At 37.9% G+C, this 22,086-nt stretch overlaps 1 protein-coding gene across 1 annotated transcript in view; it reads right to left on the minus strand.

The window, feature by feature from the left end:
• The window catches only part of PPP2R5A (protein phosphatase 2 regulatory subunit B'alpha), a 42,799-nt gene that overhangs the window by 15,820 nt on the left and 4,893 nt on the right, over positions 1 to 22,086 (minus strand). Inside the window, exons 2-3 of the mRNA XM_042051862.1 lie at positions 8,847 to 9,043; positions 3,672 to 3,773 (exon numbers count right to left, since the gene is read on the minus strand). Of these exons, the coding sequence (XP_041907796.1) occupies positions 3,672 to 3,773; positions 8,847 to 9,043 (299 nt within the window). The remainder of the gene's footprint in view (positions 1 to 3,671; positions 3,774 to 8,846; positions 9,044 to 22,086) is intronic.

Here is a 22,086-nt window from a genome sequence, read left to right on the forward strand (position 1 = left end):
CACCTAGCCCAACGCCCCTGCCAAGGCAGATTCACCTAGAGCAGGTGACATAGGAACAGGTGGGGTTTGAATGTCTCCAGAGAGAGACTCCATGACCTTCCTGGGCAGCCTGTTCAGTGCTCTGCCACCCTCAGTGTAAAGAAGTTCTTCCTCATCTTGTGTTTCAGTGTATGGCCATTACTCCCTGTCCTGTCACTGGGCACCACTGAGGAGAGTCTGGCACCATCCTCTTGGCACCTTAGTAGACAAGCCAATAATAGAATTTTAAATGTTACCTTACACCATCCTCTGTCTTAGAAAGAGCTCAACCATGACTGTTTAATACCTTCATCAATGACACAGACAGTGGAGCTGAGAGCACCCTCAGCAAGTCTGCAGATGGCACAAAGCTGAGCAACCTGATCTCATGTACCCTGTCTCTTCTCATTGCAGGGGGCTTGGACTAAGGTGATTTTTAAAGGTCTCTTCCAATCTAAAACATTCTGATTCTACTGATCTTTTTCAAACTAGCAACTAGATAGATTCCTGTAGAAATGGGCAACATATGGCCAGAGGGAAGTTATATAGCACAGCGTCATAGGGATTAATTTTGGAATTTAATTCAAGATTTCTGTAATAAATTCCTATATGAAATACTTCTGTCAGTGACAACACCAAAGAACAGCCATGTGCAATAACTGCTTAGACAATGCAACAATATTGGAAGCTACCACCAGGGGGGAAAATAGAAAAAAAGAGAAGTATGTCATGTTACCAACAAGAAAGGACAAGTTGACCCTGAAGCCCTAGAAGAATAAATACAGGATGAAACTCAAGGATTGCAAAGTCACAGTTGGAGTTCCAAGAAAAAGCTCTGCTAAGCATTTGCAAGCCCTTAAGCTGAGAGAGGGTTAACCATAGGATGACTAAGATCCATCCTCACAATGAAGCTATGGAAGTGACAGATGAAATCCTAGGATATTCCAGGAAGATACTGACAGCACAGACAGAGATGTACAGTCCTACACATGCTTGAGGGAATTTATTAAAACCTGAAAGGAGACAGAGAAAGAGCCACTAGAATTGTCATGGGATAGAGCACTTTTTAAGAGTGAACACTAGATTGGTATAGTTTGTTTTCCCTAAAGGACAGGGGAGGAAGGATAATTAGGGCTTCTTTCCATAAACAGATACAGTGACTGCAATAGACATCAAGCAGAAGAACTAAGCGAAAAGCACAATGCTGCACCATCTTGTTACAAGCTGTCCAAGATTAAATTCAGGATATCAACTGGGTATCAAATAACTTTGGAAATCCTTGTGAGCCTCGGGAAATACATGAAAGCCCCTCTATCCAGGCCATTTCAGGAAGCAAGCTGCAGTGGCCATTTCTGGGTAAATGAGCTCTGGGTTCTCCTGTATGCTAATGTTTGCAAACTTAAAAGCATAACAACAACAATCAAACTAGGGCACCAGAACAGATTCTGGTCACAACAGATCCTACCCAAAGAGACAGGCATGCTCAACTTGAGTTTAATAGAAGCTTTACTATTGGAAATACTAAATCAGGGGAGAGATGTTGGATTTAGTAGTTTTTGTTTCAAAACTGGTCTGCTTGGGTCAAAGAGCTATGAAATACAACTCCTAATGCTTTAGTGATTCAATCTTGCAGGGACCACTAGAATATTTTTACTTTAAACTACCAATTCTGCCAACTCTGCAACTCCCTAAGCTTCAAAATACACAGTGGCTTTAAATGCCAACCTGTTCGACCTAGTTTGGCTGTTACAAACCACCTTGAGCGCTGCTTTAAAGCAACATCTTTCAAGTGCCACTCACTTTACTGAAGGTCTGCAGTCTTTTGTTGTGGCTACACACACTGGTAACTTACTAAGCAATTATGTCAACAGATTCAGGCAGAAAGGAGTAGAGATTCAGATTTTTTTCTTTCCTCTCTGAGAAAACTGGCTACCTGACTGCCAGATCAGGATAGAACTTGGAATTTGTTTGTAATTCATCAGTCACAAATCACAGCCAGCAAAGCATCCACATCTTCCCTCAAGCAGTCCTTTAGACTATGCCAAAAAAAATAGTATATTTTGCTGGGGAGGAGAACGGTTGTGTACAGCCTTTCTTCCACACACAAAATCTGACATTTCCAGCAGCTTTGTGCTCCTGAAGGGCAATTAGCAAGTTAGCCAACTCAGTCTTCTATGGTCCAGTAGCACACGAACTGTAAAAGGACAGAGTGGGAAACACAAACTGTTTCCATTGGGCTGCAAGGAGTGATCTATTCCCAAGACAGGATGAACAAGAGACACGGGAGGGGGAAATCCACAATCAGTGACCAGACAGCCTGACAAAAACTCCCTTAGAAAACAGCAAGGAAAAAACCTGAAAATAAAATTTCAAGTAATACCACAGGCTACAAACCTCTTTCAATTCCTCTCAGGCAAGCAAAAGCCACAAGTGAACTGATCACAAAATGCACAGGTCTTTTTCTATGAACAAGACTAGAGTTTAATTATGACCTAAAGTGAACTAAGCTAGCATTTACAAATTTTATCTCTGAGACACAGGTATTTAGAAGTCAGATGGTGCTCCTACTGACCACAGGAGACACTTGCTTAGCCCTTGCACCCTCCCACCCAACAAAATCAAGCCTCTCATCTAGTTCAGTTACAGCCATTTCTGCTATGAATTAGAATCAGCCATATGTAAGAAAATAATGATCACAGCCTTTAACCCACAGAGCTATTTTCTGTGGTAACTTGATTCTTGTTTGGTTTAAATCTCAAATGCTATGCTGAAGACGTACTTTTTATAGCCAGTATTAGAAGCCCAGTTTTTAAATAAGAGCATTTGTTGATGCATTGGAAATATAATATTATAGGGGCAGGGTAGCATTTTAGCTCTTGAGAGGAGAGAGCGAATGGTATGCAGATGTGCAGCAGCTTAATCTTCTACCCACGGCAAGGAGTTGCTACTTAATTTCTCTTTAACAGACACTACTTACATAAATCAGCAATGAGCTGATACCCGAGATATGTGCTTGTACAATGACAACTTCTAGGAGCTAACTGAAAATAAAATAAAATTCAGCAGCATTCCAAGTCAATCATGTGATTGATACAGCAGTGCTACAAAAACCACAAGCTTGCCACAGGAGTGCAACAATGGAATAACCATGCAACTGTTACCAAACAACGAGGATATTGTAAAGTTTTTGCATGGAGGGAGGGAAAAGGGTGGGAAGAAGGAGGGGATTTCTATTTGCTCAAAGGACAAATAAAGGCTAGTACTCCATTTTTTGTAATTATCATGAGAAACTGAACTGTTAATATTAACTTATATTTTATTAAACCTACACTAAAAAGTTGCTCAGTTGCACAAAACAAACCTCTTAGGTGAAGAACATAATTACCTAAAATACCCACAATTTTCATACATACACCACCATTTAACAGTGCAATCCCTCTGTTTAAAAAATAGTATTTAAGCCATTTAGAAGAGTTAACATTCAGCCATATTTATACATGCTAAAAAAAGCACCACCTTTTTTCCCCTCTCAAGTATAAAAACTCAATTGTACTATAAAAGCAATTTTTATGTTCTTAACAAAGGCACAAAATGACTGAAGAATCCACATTTCTTGCCATACAAGAAGGCTTGAAAGTGAAGAAATCACACACCTGTATGTGGGGCCATGAGGCTTCAAGAGTTGGTTCATCTTCTTCTGGATCAAAATCTGGGTTATCACTAGGTGGAAGTGTTCTGAAAATATTAGAACTAATCTGCAAGCAAAAAAAAAAAATTAATTGTATCACTGTTTATGCTTCCACAGATCACATGCAGTAAGGTACTGCATTTATCCTAGAATCAAATGAAACAAAACCATCTAAAAGAAGTAACATAATAAATCACTCCTTCATTTTTTCAAAACTGCAAAATACAAGCAGCCAGAAGTCTGAAACAGGTCAGTGAAAATAAGAAAGTAACTTTTGTCTCAACTGCTTTAGAAGCTTGTGGCCAGACATGGTCATATTCCAAAATTTTCTCTGAAACTACGGAAGTTAAAAAAAAATTCAGCTTCCCTATAAAAAACAATTTTTAACTATGTGACACCAAGAGCTCTTTTTAATAAGACCACAAATAAAATATAACTAACCAATTATGATTTAAAGAGATCTCTCTCCACATGTAAGGCAGACAATCCCAAAAACATATCTTATTCTAAAGTTCTTCACTTTACTTGATTTCGGGATATTTCTGTTTACATTTTTCACTTTTCACCTTTGAAAGTTTCAAGATGTTTCAAGGTTTTGGGAAGTTAGAAACATGTAACCATTCTAGCTTTTCCATTTCACACGGTAGCTATTTTTTCCCGAAGTTACTCTAAGTTACTTTTAGTATGATACAGTCTCATCAAATCAATTTCAAAAGGACAAGTTTAAAAAGGTTTCTTCAGGGATTTTTAAAGTATATTAAAGTCTGGATAGAAGACCATTCAGATGTCAAAGGAAAAATGTCATCTCTTGCACCAGATATAATGTACTGGATTTAAATCTCTAGCACGAACAAAAGAGAACATGAAGTTCATTTCATTTCTGCATTTTCTGCCATTCTTTCAGGAACAAGTTTAACCCAATTTTTCCAATCACCTTTTACACTCTTTTAGTCTTTTTGATCAAATCTGTTTCAAGTAGCTGCTTATCACTCAAGCCTACTAAACACAAAATAAACTGACAGTTTGCAGAAAATCCTCCTGCACATATTCCATGGAGTCTCCAAGGTGTTTGAAGAACCTTGCAGAAGGACTTCAGAAAGATCCTGAAGTCACCAGCTGGCTCTGCACAGAAGAATCAGCTGCCTCATTAAACAAGATACACAGCTGTTGCATAAAATGACTTTTCATTTCCTCCTATGCCCTTCGTTCTGTGTCCTGTCACTGTCTCCTGCTGGGACACAGCAAAGCTGTGGTGCTGCTGTCCTGGACTGGAAGGGCAATGATGTTCTGTAGGGATGGGCACTACAGCTGTCTCCGAGCTTAATGCACAGGAAAAATAACAAAAAAAAAAAAAAAACAAAACCCCAAACCAAACAAAGCCACCCAAACAAACAAACAAAAAACCCCATGAGAAACAGTACAGTTGTCCTTTAATGTTGTAAACACAAGGGACTTGGGATTCCAAAGCTCAAGAACAAAAGGCTGGGGGGGAGAGGACGGGGAAATAGGAGTCAGAGAACATTAATCAAGCTCAAAACCCAACATTGCAATCCTGGTTCTCTTATTTGTTTTCTCTGCTCTTACTAGGTGTTCAATAAAACCCTCCAGCACATGAATCAGTCTCTTACAGAGAATGTTCTACCTCTGCTTGCAAGTGCTCTGGTAACATCTCTTGAAAACGCTTCTTTTTCTTTCTACATGCATCTTGCTGAACTGAGCTGATCAGCCTTCAGCACAGAACCTCAGAGTAGTGAGTCAGTTTCATGTCCAAAACAAAGGTAATAAGTACTAAATACACTTCTGTAGCAGAAACAATTAGCAAGCCTCTCAGCCAGGCCTTTGGAAAACCAATTGCATGATTTTCAGAGTATTCAGTACTGCCGCTAGCATTAGTCATCTCCTGAGAATATATGAAACTTAAAATAAACCTTGCACCCTTTTTATGTACTAGCCTGTCTCACCCCAAAAAAGTTTATTTACTTTATTATGTTTGCAACATTTTTGCAAATTTTTCTCTATATCCTCTTCTGTTATTTAAATCATTCTTTTTCTTTCTTTGGTGTCTTATCCCAAAACTGTGATTTCAGAAACACAAATCATAAAAGGTTTTTAAAGCTGGATAGATTTCCAGATAAATCCATCATCAGCTTTCTAAATTAAATCTCAGTTTTCCAAAAATGTGCCAGTTAATAGACTGAGATTCAGCAATTATATTTTATTAAAACAAAACAGAAAAAAAATCCCCTATTGTCTGTACACTTGAGCTAAACATGTGAAAGATACTAAGTTCAATTCCAATTTCTGAGTGTACAGATTGAGAATACCTGATTTCTTTTAAATTCTGAATTCACAACTCATACAGCCTGTTAGGATAATCTCATTACACTGAAGTTTTATATGCTGCTGGGGAACAAGGCGAGGTTGACAGGCACAAGGAGATGAAGAGTAACGTGTACTGAAGAGACATTTCTGTTATGCTCCCCAAACTGATAAAAAGTAGAACTTTCTAACTTCCCAGAAAGTTTTAAAACTTAAAATATTTGCAGTGCCAAACCTTAATTTCCTGTTAGCTTCAGAGTGCTTTTAACAGAGAATTTCCAGAGAAGACACTAGTTTCAGATGACCTAGAACAGAGGTGCACTGACTGCTGTGCTACACCTTCAAAACTATTTGTAAGCAAAACTCCTCCTCAGCTGAAAGAAAATCAGGTTGCCCAGGGCACCAAAAAAATAACCTACAGTGTGCCCTGCACATCCGTTTAAACAAAGACTTTTTTTAATGATGTTGTTCCATCCTCAGTGGCTTGAAATTGTATCATTTCAAGCTCCCTACCTCAGGATCCAAGCAGAGCAGGAGCTTGTGTGGTACTGGCCCAGCAGCTATCCTGGCAACAGAGACCAGTGAAGGAAAGGAATACCAGAGACCTCCTCACCTGCACAGACCTTGCCTATGCACTAGTCAGAAACAACATTTTATTTCCCCTCCTGCTATCTCTAAGGCATTGTTGACTTAGCCTCCCCATGGCTCAGGCGACTCCAAGGAAACCTGTTTGAAACCTGAGGTTGTTTCCTCTGCAAGCTGGAGGAAAGGTGTCCCAGGCCTAGGGAAAGACAAGGGGCATTGGAAAGAGATTGTCTCTGCTTTTGCCACTGATGCCACTCTGGTTTTTTCAGGGAATTTTTTAGTCTGCCTATCCTCTACTACCAGCCAGATGATAGCTGGGTTTCATTAAGGCCACTTCTATTTTTTTTATCTCAAAAACACGATCCTTCAAACTCTGCAGTAAAACCCAAATGTTTTTTTTTCTTTTAATGTAGGAACACCGAACAGCCTAAAAACTTCAAACCCAAACAAAACAAAAGTGAAACCGTAACTCTTCAATCTCATACAGGTTTTGCTACCAAGACAGGCCTCAAGCCTGACACAGGTGTTATCTGGAGGGAGAAACAGACCCATGCAGATTTTTTTCTGAAAGCTGGTACTTCGTCCTAATTCACAGCAGAGGCCTTTTCTGCTGCCAGTTGCCAGGGAGATTAGAAATACTATTCAAGCTTGGAAGGATCTTTTGTCTCAAGCTCTCAAAAAGCTCTCACTGAGCATTTAAAGCTCTCACTGAGCTTCTTCACTTTCTGTCATTTTAGGGGAGAAAAGGAGATGGAAATTTGTTATGGAAGGAAAAACAAGCATCCACAGAAGCCAATCATTTGCACAACAACAAAAACCTCAAAAGACCAGCTCAACACCACCTTATCTCCAAGAAAAGAAAACAACTCCCATATAAAAGAAAACCTCCCTTCAACAAGTACTATGGGCTAGTTAGTATATTCTTTCTCCTAACAAGGGGCTACAGAGGGCACACAGAATAAGAAAATACTGCAAGGATTCAGGCTTGCTGCCACCAGCAGCAAGAAAAAAAAAGCCTAAGAAGAGGAGAACATACATTGTCCTTTATTTTCTTACATAAAAAATATTTAGGACAGAAAACCAAGTCCTTTAAAAAACAAAACTATACAAAAACCCCCAGTGTCCCCAGATTTTTTTGCAAAACTTAATAAGCATCTGCTGAAACAGCCAAAATGATTAAAGGGGTTCCAATAATCCTAGCCCTTCAGTATAATGGCAAAACTTCCACGGTTATTTACATTAAAGATCTGATCTTCCCTATCAGCTGCCCAGAAGAAAACCCCAACCAAACAACAAACAAACCACCAAACAACAAACAAAACAAACCTTAAGAACAAACTAGCTTGTACTGTACAGAGAACTACACAGGCTGTAGGCTGTGTATTTGAACTGCTCTGCTTACGTTCTGGAGAGCTCTTTTAAAGTCAGCATTTTATCTACGTAAACTTCACCAAAGTTTAGAGAACCATTAGCATAAATTCATAGGCACTAAAGCCATTCTTTTTACATTTCACATTTCTAGGAAGAAAAAAACCAATTTCAGATTATTCTAAGTGTCCTTCAGTTGCGTTCCCTGTACACAGAGTACAGGCAGATCAAAACCATTACTTAAGCAGCATTTTAAAATGCACATAAACACCTGGGAAAGTCAGCAGATAACAACCACAAATATTTTGTTCATTATTCAACAAGCCATTAGTAGAAATTGCATGGGACAAGTCATCCTACAGTTTATAACCTCAGTAAACCACTTAGGCTACTCTAGCACAGCTCTCCAGGGCCAAAATAATAACAAACAGTCATATAAAGTATTTACAAAGCAGAGTTGCTTTCTTATACCATAAACCTTTCTGCTGTCACCAGTACCTGCAGCAATCACTACCAGAAAACTTCAGCCTAACTCTCCATTGCCACTAGTAAATAAAGATAGGCAGCACTGAAATACTGCCATTTGCTGAAAGAGAAAAACTTTAAAGCTTATCCAGACTGCAAGTATCTGCAGTGTACTGGTTCTTTCATTTTAATTAACCTGAATGCATCATGTTTCAGCTAGTAATTAAAACTTGAAAGTTGTTTGTTTTTACAAGCCTTTCTAAGCCAAGTTATCATTAACAAATTATATTATATTGTATAAGCAGAAAAACCAACCACAATTCTGAGTTAAATGCCATTAAAGTAATAAACTGATTAAGATATTTTATTAAAATTCGAACTGTAACAAGAGCATTCTACTTACCATTTTCACTATGTCAGCATAAGCTGATTCAACAATCACTCCACGATTTGTTGAAACATATTCAACCAGTTCATTCAGTGTTGCTCTCTTGATTTCTTTGCTTTTCAGGTCTGAAACAGAGTCCATGAAGTCAAAGAGCACACAACACTGTTGCAACTTCTGACAGAAAAGATCCTGCTGTTCATTGAAGGTGGCATCTATAAAAGAAAACAAAAACCCAAACACTGAAGTCTGTAGAAGCAAACACAGGATTTCTAAGTCTATTTTGTTGACAGGAATTTGCATAGCTATGACTTGTTTTTTCATGTGGAATGGTGTGCTTCATAGTCAGCAAACTAATAGCAAATTAATAAGCAATTTTGTCAAAACTGAAAGTATCTGTTGGAATGGAACACCCGCCATTCCCAGCTTTTGGTACATGAAAGAAATAATGGACAAAGACACGGCAGTAAATATATTTACCAACAATGAGTTCCTGAATTAACTATATTTGAAATACAGACATTAATGAGTCCCATCTCTCCCTCACCAAAAGTCATATCCAGAAGCAGTGCATCGTACTAACCTTTCATTCATCCGATTTGTCTCATTCTGTTCCCTAATCCTTTATTATGTAACCTGCTTAAAAGCTGTAAAATCTGCTTTGAAGGAACCTTGTCTTTTTACCCCAATGCAAAATGCTTCACATACTTTTGACATCATGTGATCAATGTTTCTCTGAAGAAAGAATTCCAATATTTCGAAAGGATTAATCCTGAGTTTTAATGCTTTGGTCTAAATAATTTATTACAATCCCAGTCATATAAGGGTTTTCCAGATGTTTTGGCCTATTAAGACAATGTGTTTGGCTGTGACTTAGCATTTTCATTTTAGCATTCAGTACCTCTGTAATCTGATAAGCAAAATTCCTCCATTAGCATTTCACATTGACTCTAAAAGAGATGGATTATCAAGCACTACACCTCGAAAATTTAATAAATCCTTAATATATTGTAACTGTTCCAAAGTTGCATGATCCCAACAAAAACAGGCATGGCATTAACTGAAAAATTGCTTTAATGTGCCTTTTGTTCTTAACTGTTTGTAGGGGTTCAAAGCCACTGCAGCAGTACAGCATCACCTCATCTATCAGCCAGTTGGGATTTCACTCACACTGGTGAAAAAACTGTATTCCCAATTTTATCTCCAAATGAAGAATGCTCTCCCCTGTAGAATTTTCATGACTTGTCTACAGCCTGACTACATCCCTTAGCATCATTCATTCACTGCAGTATTGCTATGAGCACTGCTGTTTCATCACCAAAAAAATTATCCAGACAAGAAAAAGGCAATTGAGTACTGAAAAATCTTAAGTCTCACTTTAAAACCTGAACAAATCACGAAAAACCTCACACTTCTCTTTAATGTTTTATGATCATTCTAATGAAACAAACTTCATTAAGTCTACACCTTCAACAGTTCACTCTGTGAACAGAATGCCTGTTTCTCAAGTTTCATACCAAACACCTTTCATTTTGTGGCTGGAACAACAACAGTCAACAGTAGGTTTAATATTCAGTAGTTATCTGGTAGAATTGTTTTGTTTCCATAAGCAAAAAGTAATTGCTGAAATGAACTGACATGCCTCCACTGTCCTCCATAGTGCTTGCTCTGCCCTGGAAATTCAGGCACCAGAATACTGTATTGTGTTCCCTTTCCCCACCTGACAGTTCTGATCCTATTAGCTGAGCATAACAACTTCAGGGAGCTTTTGAACAAGCCAGCAATTACTACTCCCTCATGAAGAACGATTCACAGTTTTGAATGTCAATTCTGCAGTTTTAACCATTTTTCTTTTGAATAAAATCCTTGCAAGATGCTTATTTTGCTCAGATAACTACAAAGACATGAATTGTTACACTCTGCAAAATAATGAACATCAGCTGTAAAAACATTTGTAAGTTACATAACATTTCAGCTCAGATCTTCTAATATTCTACAGCGGATTGCATGAGTAAGTATTGTATCATAGCAACAAAGCAGTAACAGTGACATGCTGAGGATAAAATCCAAAAGGCCTAATTTAAGGATCGGACACAGGGAGGGCAGGTTTTTTTGTCACTAGCCCCAAGCTGAGAGCCAGACTAACACAGGAATTGAGCCTACTCTTATTTTCCCTCACTACAAACTCAACTATACTCCAAGTTACAAAGGTCCACAAGTGTGGCACAGCGAATACAATATAGTTAAATGATAAAAAATTACAAAAATTAAGAAAAAAAAATTTTAAATGAAGTATCACTAAGCAAAATTTACCTAGAAGTTTCAAAAACCTGAATACTTCTAACCATGGTTCAAACTGACTTAAGATTAAAAGCCAGTAACTAGAATTCATACAAAATAATTAAATCACTTATTACCTTCCCTAGGATACCACATAAATTCCTGCATTAACCACTTTTAGTTACACACCAGAGTAACAGGGAATCTCTCCCCTACCATGCATCACCAGTCCACTTCATTAGCAACTTGAGCTCTCTCAATTTGTCACATCTCCTCAAATGAAAAACCTGCCCATTAATCTGTTTTGTTACTATTAAAACTTTTAAAGTAAAACCAAAGGAAGTACCTTCTTCTAAGCATATGTCCTTTTTTCATACTTACAAGGGGAAACACAGTTATTTTATTAACTTACTACTCTAGTCATCTTCAAGAGATGAAAATTATGTGCAACCATGGCAAAAAATAAGGCAACAAGAAAGCCAGTTCTGTTATACCAGCACAACCTGTGTTCATGTGCTCAATCCCTGCTTGACACATTGCACATTTGCCCCAGGAATGTTATGAAAGGTACCATGGGAACCACCAAGTGATTGAGGAAAATTTGTTTGGCAGACGGGGTCCTTAACTTTTCAAAGCCTTGCCTTTAACTATCCCAACACAGTAAAAGTTAGACAACTTTATACCACAACAAAATAATACCACAATAGTTCATTCTAGTTCTAAGAATAAAATAAAGTGTGCCACCATAACTGCATAAACACTGGAGCTTTTAGCTTTAGTAGTTGAACAACCCATGGCATGATTTTTGAACTAGCTTCAATCTAATATTCTATGAAGATTTACATCGTACATGTGAAGTGCAAGATAATTGTTACTCTTCAAATACCCTAAATACCATAAAGACCATAGAAGATAAATTAGGTTCAAAGTAGACAGTGGGTGCCTCAATGAAACAACCCTGAATCAAGTATGATGATGGGAAATCCTGAAGACAAAAGCTTAACATCCAGCACCAAAAGAATTATTGCAAATTATGATCCACTTTAATCATGACTTGCCTCTGGTCATTTCCATGATAGATAGTAGAGATCTTGTACCTGATTAAAATACTTAATTTGATTGTTGCACTTCATAATACTTAAATTCTCCACAGACTACTTCTACTGTTTACAAACCCCCCTCATCACCAACAGTAGCCACAACATTGAAGGACAAAAAGTAGCAAGCAATATGACTTGGAAGTTCTTCCTGAGCAGAAGTTTTAAAACACTGAAACTGTATGATTGTACAGATCTGTCTCTAAATTGAATGCTTTCAGATTTGTAAGGGCATCAGTACAAATCTGATCATAGAATATTGAGTTAAGAGACTAATCTTTCTGGGGAAGGCCCAAGCAAAATATGGAAAGGGAAAGAATTCATAAGAGCTACTTCACTGGTTCATAACTGGAGACACAAACACGCTACAACAATGTCTTCCTGCAATATATTTCTCTCTTATGTTTACAGCCTTCCTCCTGGAAGGAAAAGAAAGATAATTCTCCTTTCTCAACACAATTGTTTACTTAAGACCTTCAGTACAAAGCCAGAGAACCTAACATAATCCTTGATTCATCAACAGAAACCAGACTCTAAATCCACAAAAACTCTCTCAAATACACAAATGACAAGTTCAAAATTCATAGTTTCCCTGCCAGTACAAAATAAACCCTCGCAAACATTTGCAAACATTTTCCATTTTTTTTAAGTCTCTCTAATTAAATATTTCTACTTTTTCCTGAAAGAGCTACCCCAGGAAGATGCAGAGGCCAGGGAAACAACCGAGGAGTTTTTGTCTGACAGACACTTAAAGCAGTTCATACACAGCATTTTCAAGCACTTAGAGGACAATAGTATTATGGAATAAAGTACCACACATCTCCTTAGAACCTGGTGACAACCCTACACTTCTACACAATTTCCTGACAAACTGAATACATGAAAAGGATCATGTCATAATTATGCTGCATTCCACAGTGCAAAGTTTAGGATTTAGTCTCTGCTGTCTGGTTATCTTTACCGCACTATATTCAGCTGTACCCAGTGGTGGAGGAATCTGCTCGAGCAGAACAAAGCCTTAACACTGACATGGAGAGAGGATCATGTGGACTATGAGACACCAAAGCTCTGGTTTTGGGGCTTTTAACTTAAAAGACTCAATGTTGTTGTACAGCCCGCTCCTTTCAGAGACACCATTAGTCTGAAAAAGAGGCAGTGTGATAAACTCTGCCCCATTTACATAAACCAAGCACAGGGAGGCCTATTTCACCTAAATTTAATATTTGCGTTTGTTCTGAAGAGCCCTCATGTACATGATTGTTGTGATCTCTCCTAGCATGAGTGTCAGTGCTGATGTCACAGGCATGCTAAAGCATTGTTAAGAGACGCAGTTTTGGTGAAGTTGATGTTACAACAGGGCACAGAGTGTTTCCATGTTCCCAGAAGTCTCCATCTGCAAGCCTGACAGGCAGCAAAGTCGGTGGCTGACCAAGAGATTGAGGAGAGAGGTCTCCCTCCCTGCTACCCCCTTTCCCATTTACTCCTCCCTTCCCCTTCTCTGTTCCAGTCACATCCATCCATCAGCACTGGCTCTGGAACTTGTCAGGCTCTTCCTAAAACTGCTTTAACTCAATAACACAGTCATATTAGTGAGGTTAAATGGCTTCTGGAGGGGCCTGATGTGCATCAGCTCAGGCACAGGATTAGCGATGGGAGCAGAAGCTCTCTGCAGTGAGCTGCTAAGTTAGTTTACCATCTCCTCTGGAACCATATCATCCAACTATTGAGGCATGAGAAAATGTGCAGGTAAAATTTTTCAGTTAAGTTAGACACTTTAGAGAATAACACATTTTGGATTTTTTTTGTTTGTTGTGGGGTTTGGTTGTTTTGGGGGGTTTGGTTTTGTTTTAAATCACTTTAAGCTCCTTTTTAAAGAAAAAAATGTATACTGTATACTTGGCTACACTGGTAGTGTACAACATTCCCCAGCAACTCCATATATCCATAAGAGAAGTTCCCAAAATTCCAGCTGTTGGTAGCTCAACAGCCCAGGTGAAACTGATGGGGCTACTCAGATGAGCTCTGTGCAGCACCGTAGGCATCCAGGGAAGTCTTCATCAACAGCTTCAGGTTTTCCACATAAAAAAAGCTTTGTCATCCTAAGGAATAAGTACTATTTTTAGTAGACCAGAGTTGTAGGTTTCCCCTCTGCCCCCTCCAATAGAATCCAAAGAATGTATTTTCAAAGTACCTGTTACCCCAAAATCTACAGCTGTTGCTAGGACTCTGGAAGGGGCTGAGTGAATTTTTCTGCATGTTGTCAGTAAACAGAACTCTGACTTTCCAGGACAGATAAAGGAGTCAGGATAGAATTATGTATCCTAAAAGTTAAGCAGCTCCTTATTCAAAAGTAAGTTTGTTCACTAGAAAAGGAGGTTTGGAAGACAATCAAGAAAAAGGGCATTTTCAATCATTGTTGAAAGGAAATTCATACTACCTATAGGAGATAAACAAAAAACAAAACAAAAAAACCACACAATACAAACAAAAAATGTACTTGCCAAGAATTGCCAAGTTGGTCAATCCTGTCTAGGACCCATGTGCTCATACTAACATTTAACTTCATTTCAGAAATCAGGACTGCAAAGGAACAATCAAGGTAACAAGCTGAGCTTCTCCTGTACTTCCATTTTTAAGTAAACTATTCCACAGATGGTCATCAGGCAAGACTTGCACACTGCGGCACCCTCCACATGATAAGTCTCCATTCTCTTTTGAAATAGTTAAAAAATCAGAAATTTTGCTCATTGGAATATTCTGAATTTAAGATTAATTCTGTAATACATGCCAGGGAAGGAAAAAAAGAAGGAAATCACACATTAGAAGTAGATGAGAACAACAATCAACTATTCCTTTTATTCACATACAGCACTGTGGTTTAGAGAGTTAGTTACAAGTCTAGGCTACAGATAAGTTTTAAGTCATTTAGTAAAAAGTACTCCTGGAAAGCTGTCTCCCACCCAATAAGACACTGTTTGTTCAGAGAGTCTCATCTGCTGCTCCACGTGGCCAGCAGTTGACCTCAACAAATCAGTCCAGAAAATCTGAAAAGCCCACGCTGATCTAACAACATCTGTCACAATTTCTGTGACATGGCTTCTTGCAATGACAAAAAACTGCAAGTGTCTTATCTAGATTGTTTCTACTGTCTTCCAGGCTTTCTTATAACATCATATAGTTAAGCGTCTCTAGCTACTACCATGTTAAATCCCTTGATTTTAATTAAGATTTGAGTCAACCAAGATACTGCAGAGAGTAAGAAAGTACCCCACTGAAATGCTTTCGTATTAGTAGCCCTATTTCCTACTGTTTAATTACAGAAGACAACAAGCAGTTAGATGCAAAAACTAATACGAATTATCCTCTTTGGTCCTTAAAAGGTTAGACTCCAGTAACTTGGCCTGCCACAATTCACCTTACTTCTACCACACTTTCTAAAAAAAGGAGACTTAAACCACCATTGATTCTTCAAATAAAAACTCACCAAGCATACCAATCATTGGAACAGGAACAAAAACCACCTTAAAGTCACCCTTAACAAAATGTACAAGTTTAACAATACAAAGGTTACCTCAAGAGCATGCCAGCAGTTCAGAATCTAGCTGAAATTCAGTTCCATGCAACAACAAGGAAAAGCAGGGGAAAAAATTGTTCAACGGACTGACACAGTTGAATCAATGTTGTTTTTGAAAGTACTGAGAAGCTGAAGAATTTGCCCATGGCTAACCATATGAAGTTTTGTTCAGAGTGATAGTGTATTTATTGCAAAAGGCAAAGAAGTTTCACTTCTTACACAGCTGAAGTGCTATATTTTCAAAAAACAATAACCCCCCCACTGATCTTGTACTTGAAACAAGCTTTCTCCCACCCAGAAGTCAACTATTATGCTCTCCAATGTGTTCATTTATGGTTTTGACACACACTGCTACTTGTATTTGCTGTCTTCATTTGAAACCCATAAAGCAGTTTTAGTGACTGATCATATGGCAGAGTTAAGTCTTTTTTGAATACACTCAGAGCCTCTAAAAATTAATTTAAAACACTAATCTGCCTCTTTAAGGAAGATACTTCTAAATTTAAGGGTGATAAATCCTATCGCAGAATTCACATGCACAGTTCAGGTCATTCAATTGGGAAAAGGAGAGAGTAATTAATTACTTGAATGGGAAATTGTTTCTCAAAAGATGAGAATATGGGATAGATAGCACCTTTAACTTAAAATTACAGAAAGTGATACAACGGCCCAAGAATTAAAACTGCTTTCCCAAACAGAAAAGACAACTCCCAAACAGCTTTTTTGATATTGAAATGCAACGAAGGTTTTTGTTATGGTAAGACAGAGATGCTTTCAAGAAGTCCTCCTAACAAGAGGGCAAATAAAGGTCAAGGTAAAGCCCTGCATATGTAAACGGGTCTTCCCTTTAAAGTCTAAGTCAGGTTACACTGCATGAACCACAAGGTGAAAGCACCCAGAGAGGCTGCACACAGCAATTTGTTACTCCAGGTAATTCACTCTTGTGCCAGGAAAATTAACCACCAGCAAAACCCAAGAGACTACAGAAATGGAAGGACACTACAGACCAAGCTTCTGAGAGTGTCAAATCAAAAAGATCAGAAGGGACAATTGGTATGGTGCTCCATGTTCCCAAAACAGGAAATCATTTAGATTTTTCCACAAACGGAAGCACTTGCCCTTAGAGAAATACTGTTTATCAAAGCATAATGGTTCTACAAAATTTTGGATTTTCCCATGTAATTTTGAAGATGCAATAAAGCCCTTGACGGTGTGACAAGGCAGACTCAAGAAAGCATTTCGCTCCTACCCTCCTAAGAATTAAAAGAATAATCTGAGCAGCTCTGCTCCCTATTTTATCCCCCAACAGCTGTAGTGCTGTCCACAAATTTTACCAGGGCCCACAGACAGCTGAAAAGCTGGTGACAAAGTTGTGTGCCACACATGCTCAGTAAAAATTTCAGCTTAATACCCATTATCCAGGACATTTTCAAGTAATAGCAACCTAAACACTTTGCTTGATGTTTGACCAAATCAAATTGATTTGCACCTTGTAAGTCTGGAAGGACAGCAACTGTATTTACAACTTAAGTTCCCTTTAGATTAAGTCAACTGCAAAACTCCTGTCTGACTGACATTAAGGTAGTTTATAATGACTGAGTAGTAATTATGAAGTATGCCATAAGTGGATCTGGTGTGGCATTATTAACAGATTAAATATCTATTAACTTGTATTCTTCCCCATCATTTCCTCACCATATCCAAGTATAAAATTAATTTTGAGTAAAATGATGAAGTTGCTCCAGTGTGACATCACACTAGAACATGCAAGTCAACAAATCACGTTTTATTTATTTTCCCAGAAACTGAAGAAACACTCATGTAATTTTCACATGGCAATATTAGTGCTAAGTGAAATATAAACATACCCTTTATTGAAACCAAGTGTAGCTGTTAAACACTATTTAACAGAAGTACAGAAACTCATTTTGCAGTTAATTTAGCACTTAGCTTTTAAAGGTGAAGGAGATGCATAGAAGAGTCATTTAATAGGAAATGTGTGCCAGAGGAAGCAGTCAATCTAACTTCTCAAAAGACAAGGAAAACCCACCTCTTCCCTTGAATTCCTGTGTAAATCTCTGTGGAAGTTACAAGTACTGGATTAGCTCCTTGGATAAATATGTACTTCACAAATTGGCTCCACCAGTGTTTCTCGCTTTTCCAAGTCTTCTGGGATAAATAATTTAAGGAGATACTTTATAATTGTGTTGCAGTAACAATGTGTGCAATGTTTAAATTAGATGGGGAACAGAGGTGAAAACCTGGTCATGTTGCATTCAGCGACCCAACTCTCACCACCCGAATGAGAACAGCTCATCCTGAGCAGACAAATACCAAACATTGTGGGATTTCTTTGCTTAATTTAACTGAAGTAGACATTTAGCCTCATAAATAAAAGTTTGAGATCATTTTTTTCATCAATTTTAAGCATCCTCTAACAGTTACACACTCTCTACCAAAAACTGTAAACATAAAGTGTTCAGTAATGAGGGATCCTGCACTTTAAGTACTCTCCCATTTGGCAAAATCTCTTGGCTATTTTTAAACTCAACTTACATCACTTTGATGTATTTGGTTTATTTTGATCCTGCTTCCTACTCTTAAGGGAAAATGAAGAAATATGTATTACCAAACCTTGTCCTTCCTGACTTTACTGTGGGACCAAACCCATGTCACTCAAGAGGGTTCTGATAATCACATCTTAATTTTTCTTCTCCAAACAATAACAACTGTTTGCCTAGAGAATCCGACTAGGCTGAAATACATAAGTTTATTTCCCATACATACTTCAACACCTAAGCTCAGTTCTCACCATTTGTTGCTTTTACATACATGTGGAACCAAAATTTTTGCTGCTTAACAAGACTTCAAGCTTACACACGTCATATGTCAAGCACAGAATTTTTAGTGGAAAATATGGTACACTTTTCAAAAGTTACACTAAATTAGAACTCTTTTTTTAAAAGCACTTTCCCCCCCCATACTCTCCCATATAATTTTACCTGGGATGATATTAATAAAATAAAATCTGTGCTTTTGTATTTTGAAGTACCAAGCATCTACAGAAATAAACCTATTAAATCACTTCTAAAAGCTCACTTGTTTATGCAGTGATGAACTCTGCTAATCCTTTAATACAACTGTAGCAGAAATGAAGCTGTTTCCCCCTTCATATTTAGACATGTTGCTGTGACTTTTTATTCCTGCTCTTCTTCAGCTCAGCTCTGCCCCATGCTATACTGTCCTTCTCTAAACTTGCTCAACCCACCTCCTCTCTCAGCTCTGAGAAAATCTACTGTGTCGCTTTCATTGTCTGTTACCCACAGCCTGCCAACTCTCCAAGCATGCAATGGTCTCAGATACAAACTTCTAATCAGTAATTTGAAACTTGCATAACATGTGGAAAGCTTTTCTCTTATGGTAGGGAGTAACTTTACCATCTTTTAAATTCTCAAGAGTTTTAAAAAATTATTTACTAGAGATAGGACATCTTCCTTTTGCAGTGTAGTTCTTGAATATACATGCACAAATATAATTTTTGCTGTTACTCTCACCTTGACCTCCCAACTCCAAAGCAAAATTTGTATTTCTCTTCTGAATCCTATCATATCAAGAAAGCTGACAAAACCCATCAATTTCACCAAAGCTTTGCTTGGTAAGGTCAGGAGAAACCTCTCAGAAACCTCTCTCTCAGAAACCTTGGTAAGGGCAAAGAAAAGCAACTTAAGATGAGAATGAGACAGAAATCTTTTCCCAACAGTAAAAAGCAATGCAATAGCACAATTTTTATTTTTTTAATCTATAGCCTTTTCTTTTCACCATACCCATTGCAGCAATACATGCTACTATTTTAGCAGGATACAGGTCTGCTGAATTCTGATCAGACTGCTGTTTCTTCCCATAGCCTCCAAACCCTTAAAATACTGAGGCCTAGTATTTTACCCAGAATCCTGCACTTACATCTCACCAGTCTTTCCCAGCTTCACTTCCCACCCCCAAATGTACAGTTATGCTCTCCTCCATTTTAAATTCTCAAGAAAAAAACCTTATATGATGAACTAACTCATCAGCAATCAATTCCTGATGTACAGAACAAAAACCCTAAGCCTGTGAAGTTTCAGGAAGATCATGGGAAGTTCAAAATCCACAGCTGCAATGAAAAGTTACAAAGAAATTAGAAGAGGATATGGCAAGAAACATTTCCAGAAAGTTTCACAGCCAACAGGAGTGATGAGACTCCAAACACCAAGCTCCCTGCAGCCACTGGAGAGGACGTGGCTTCTGCCTTCTCTCCCCACTTAAGCTTTTCCATCATCTCACCAGTTCCATACCATCCCTCCACCTGTAATGTACTCCTGGGCTCTTACCTGTAGAAAATAACAGGTTTTCCCTACACTTGTCTTCTGCCCTAGAAGTACCACAGACAAGAAGCCCAAAGAAAGCTACACAGAACACCTCAGAGCATGGCAGATGGGAGCAGCACAGCAGATCCTGAAGGATCTGTACGTAACAGCTTAGTAAATACCAACCCATCAGTCTTGCTGCTGAGCTACAACAGCTGCAATGGGACCAAAAAGAACTTGGACCAAATGAGATTCATTTGCATATTTGCATTAAGAACCACGTGCTAAGCTCCAAAGTACTGCAAGCATTAAACCTCAACACAGTTTGTTGGGTTTTTTTAATATTGACACTATACAATTTATTTTTCCTCTAGTCTTCAAAGTAGTCTGAATGGGTTTTGCTGAAACTAAGAAAATCAGCCTGAAGAACAGTTGCAAATAAAATTGTCCATACTTGGCATGGAAAACTTCAGTCCAAACAGTTCAGCAATGTTGTAAGAAGCTGAGAATAAGGTCTTGTGAAGGAAAACTGAAGGCAACCTCAACTATGATGAACTCTGCTTTCAAGTCAGAAATATACTATGAAATAAGCGTCTTGTAGACAACATTATTCACTGGCCACAAACTCAGCAAAACTTGAGAGAAACTAATCCAGTAATTCTATCATAGAATCAATGATTCAGACATTAAAAAGAAGCTGTCACCATCCAGTTTCTAGTAGAGCATTTTGCCAAGAGAGTCTTCTAAAACAGGTGTTATTTACTACCTATTCATCTAATTGGGCTGCAGCTCCAACCCTCCAAATCCACATGCTGCTAAAAGCCATAATTTTAACCTGCTAGATTAAAACAGGAATCAGGACAACAAGGGTATAGAAGCTAAATTTTATGGCCTTCTCAATGGAAGTGTCTTTTTTTCATCAGAACACAAAACATATCCCCTTTGTGCTTAAAAAGAATATCAATCTGTCCAGAACTGTTGGTATGACACCTTTTCAAAAGCACTGAATGATTTCAGGATAGACAGATGTTAAAAAAACCCAAATCTATAGACTGAAGTAATCATCTTTTGATCAGATAGCTTGCAGCAGTAACTAATTCCATTAGTATTTCCTACAGTAACTAACATTAAATTCAGCACCCGCAAAACTACTATCTGACTAAACCAGAAAGCAATGAATATGGAAAAAGAAATCTGATACTAAGCTGGCACATAGAAGATATGAAAGATTTAAATAGAAAAGTTCATGTGAAGACTGTCAATAGGCTCTATATTTAGGAGTTGCTCTTGATGGAAGTATATTCTAAGACCAAAAATTCAAGTCTACGGATAAAAAAGGTCAATTTGTTAAGAATTAAAGACCAAAACGTTCCACTCCAAAAACTAGGAACAGTTCCTTAATATAGAAAAAAATTCAAACAGCTCATTTTTCATGCAACTACTACAGCTTTTTCATCTATTATAGGTTGTTTATTTCTCAAGGTTGTAACTTCACTAAAAAGGAAGTTTTGACTACTTCACAGTGCACCCTGCTGAGATTATAGTAAGAGTTAAACATAAATTCCTCACAGAACATCCTTATTCTTCATCTGAAGTAAAGATTCTCACTTTTAAGGAAAAACTCATCCAAGATGATCACAAGTTGCAAGGGATGTTGAATACAAAAGGTGGAGGATGGGGGACTACAGAAGAGGAAATAACAATGGATCATGAGGGATATAAAAAAACAAGTGCAAATCTGAGAGAGAAAACTGTCCTTTCACTTACAAATATTTATTAAGGCTGTAGTAAAAGTAAACCATTCTAAAACTCTGAAGCACATTTTCCCTTGGGGAGCGAAGGCAACTTAATATGACAAGAAAATTCCTCTCAGCTGTTTTTAATTCCACTTATTTATGTCACTCTGAAGTACTCACTATGTGACTCAAAGTTTGAGGCTTGAACTGATCCTCAGATTTAGTAAC

Source organism: Corvus kubaryi, unplaced genomic scaffold (assembly GCF_017639235.1).
Source record: "Corvus kubaryi isolate FWS band 111438036 unplaced genomic scaffold, C.kubaryi_AGA036_p1.0 76, whole genome shotgun sequence".
Taxonomy (NCBI): Eukaryota; Metazoa; Chordata; class Aves; order Passeriformes; family Corvidae; genus Corvus; species Corvus kubaryi.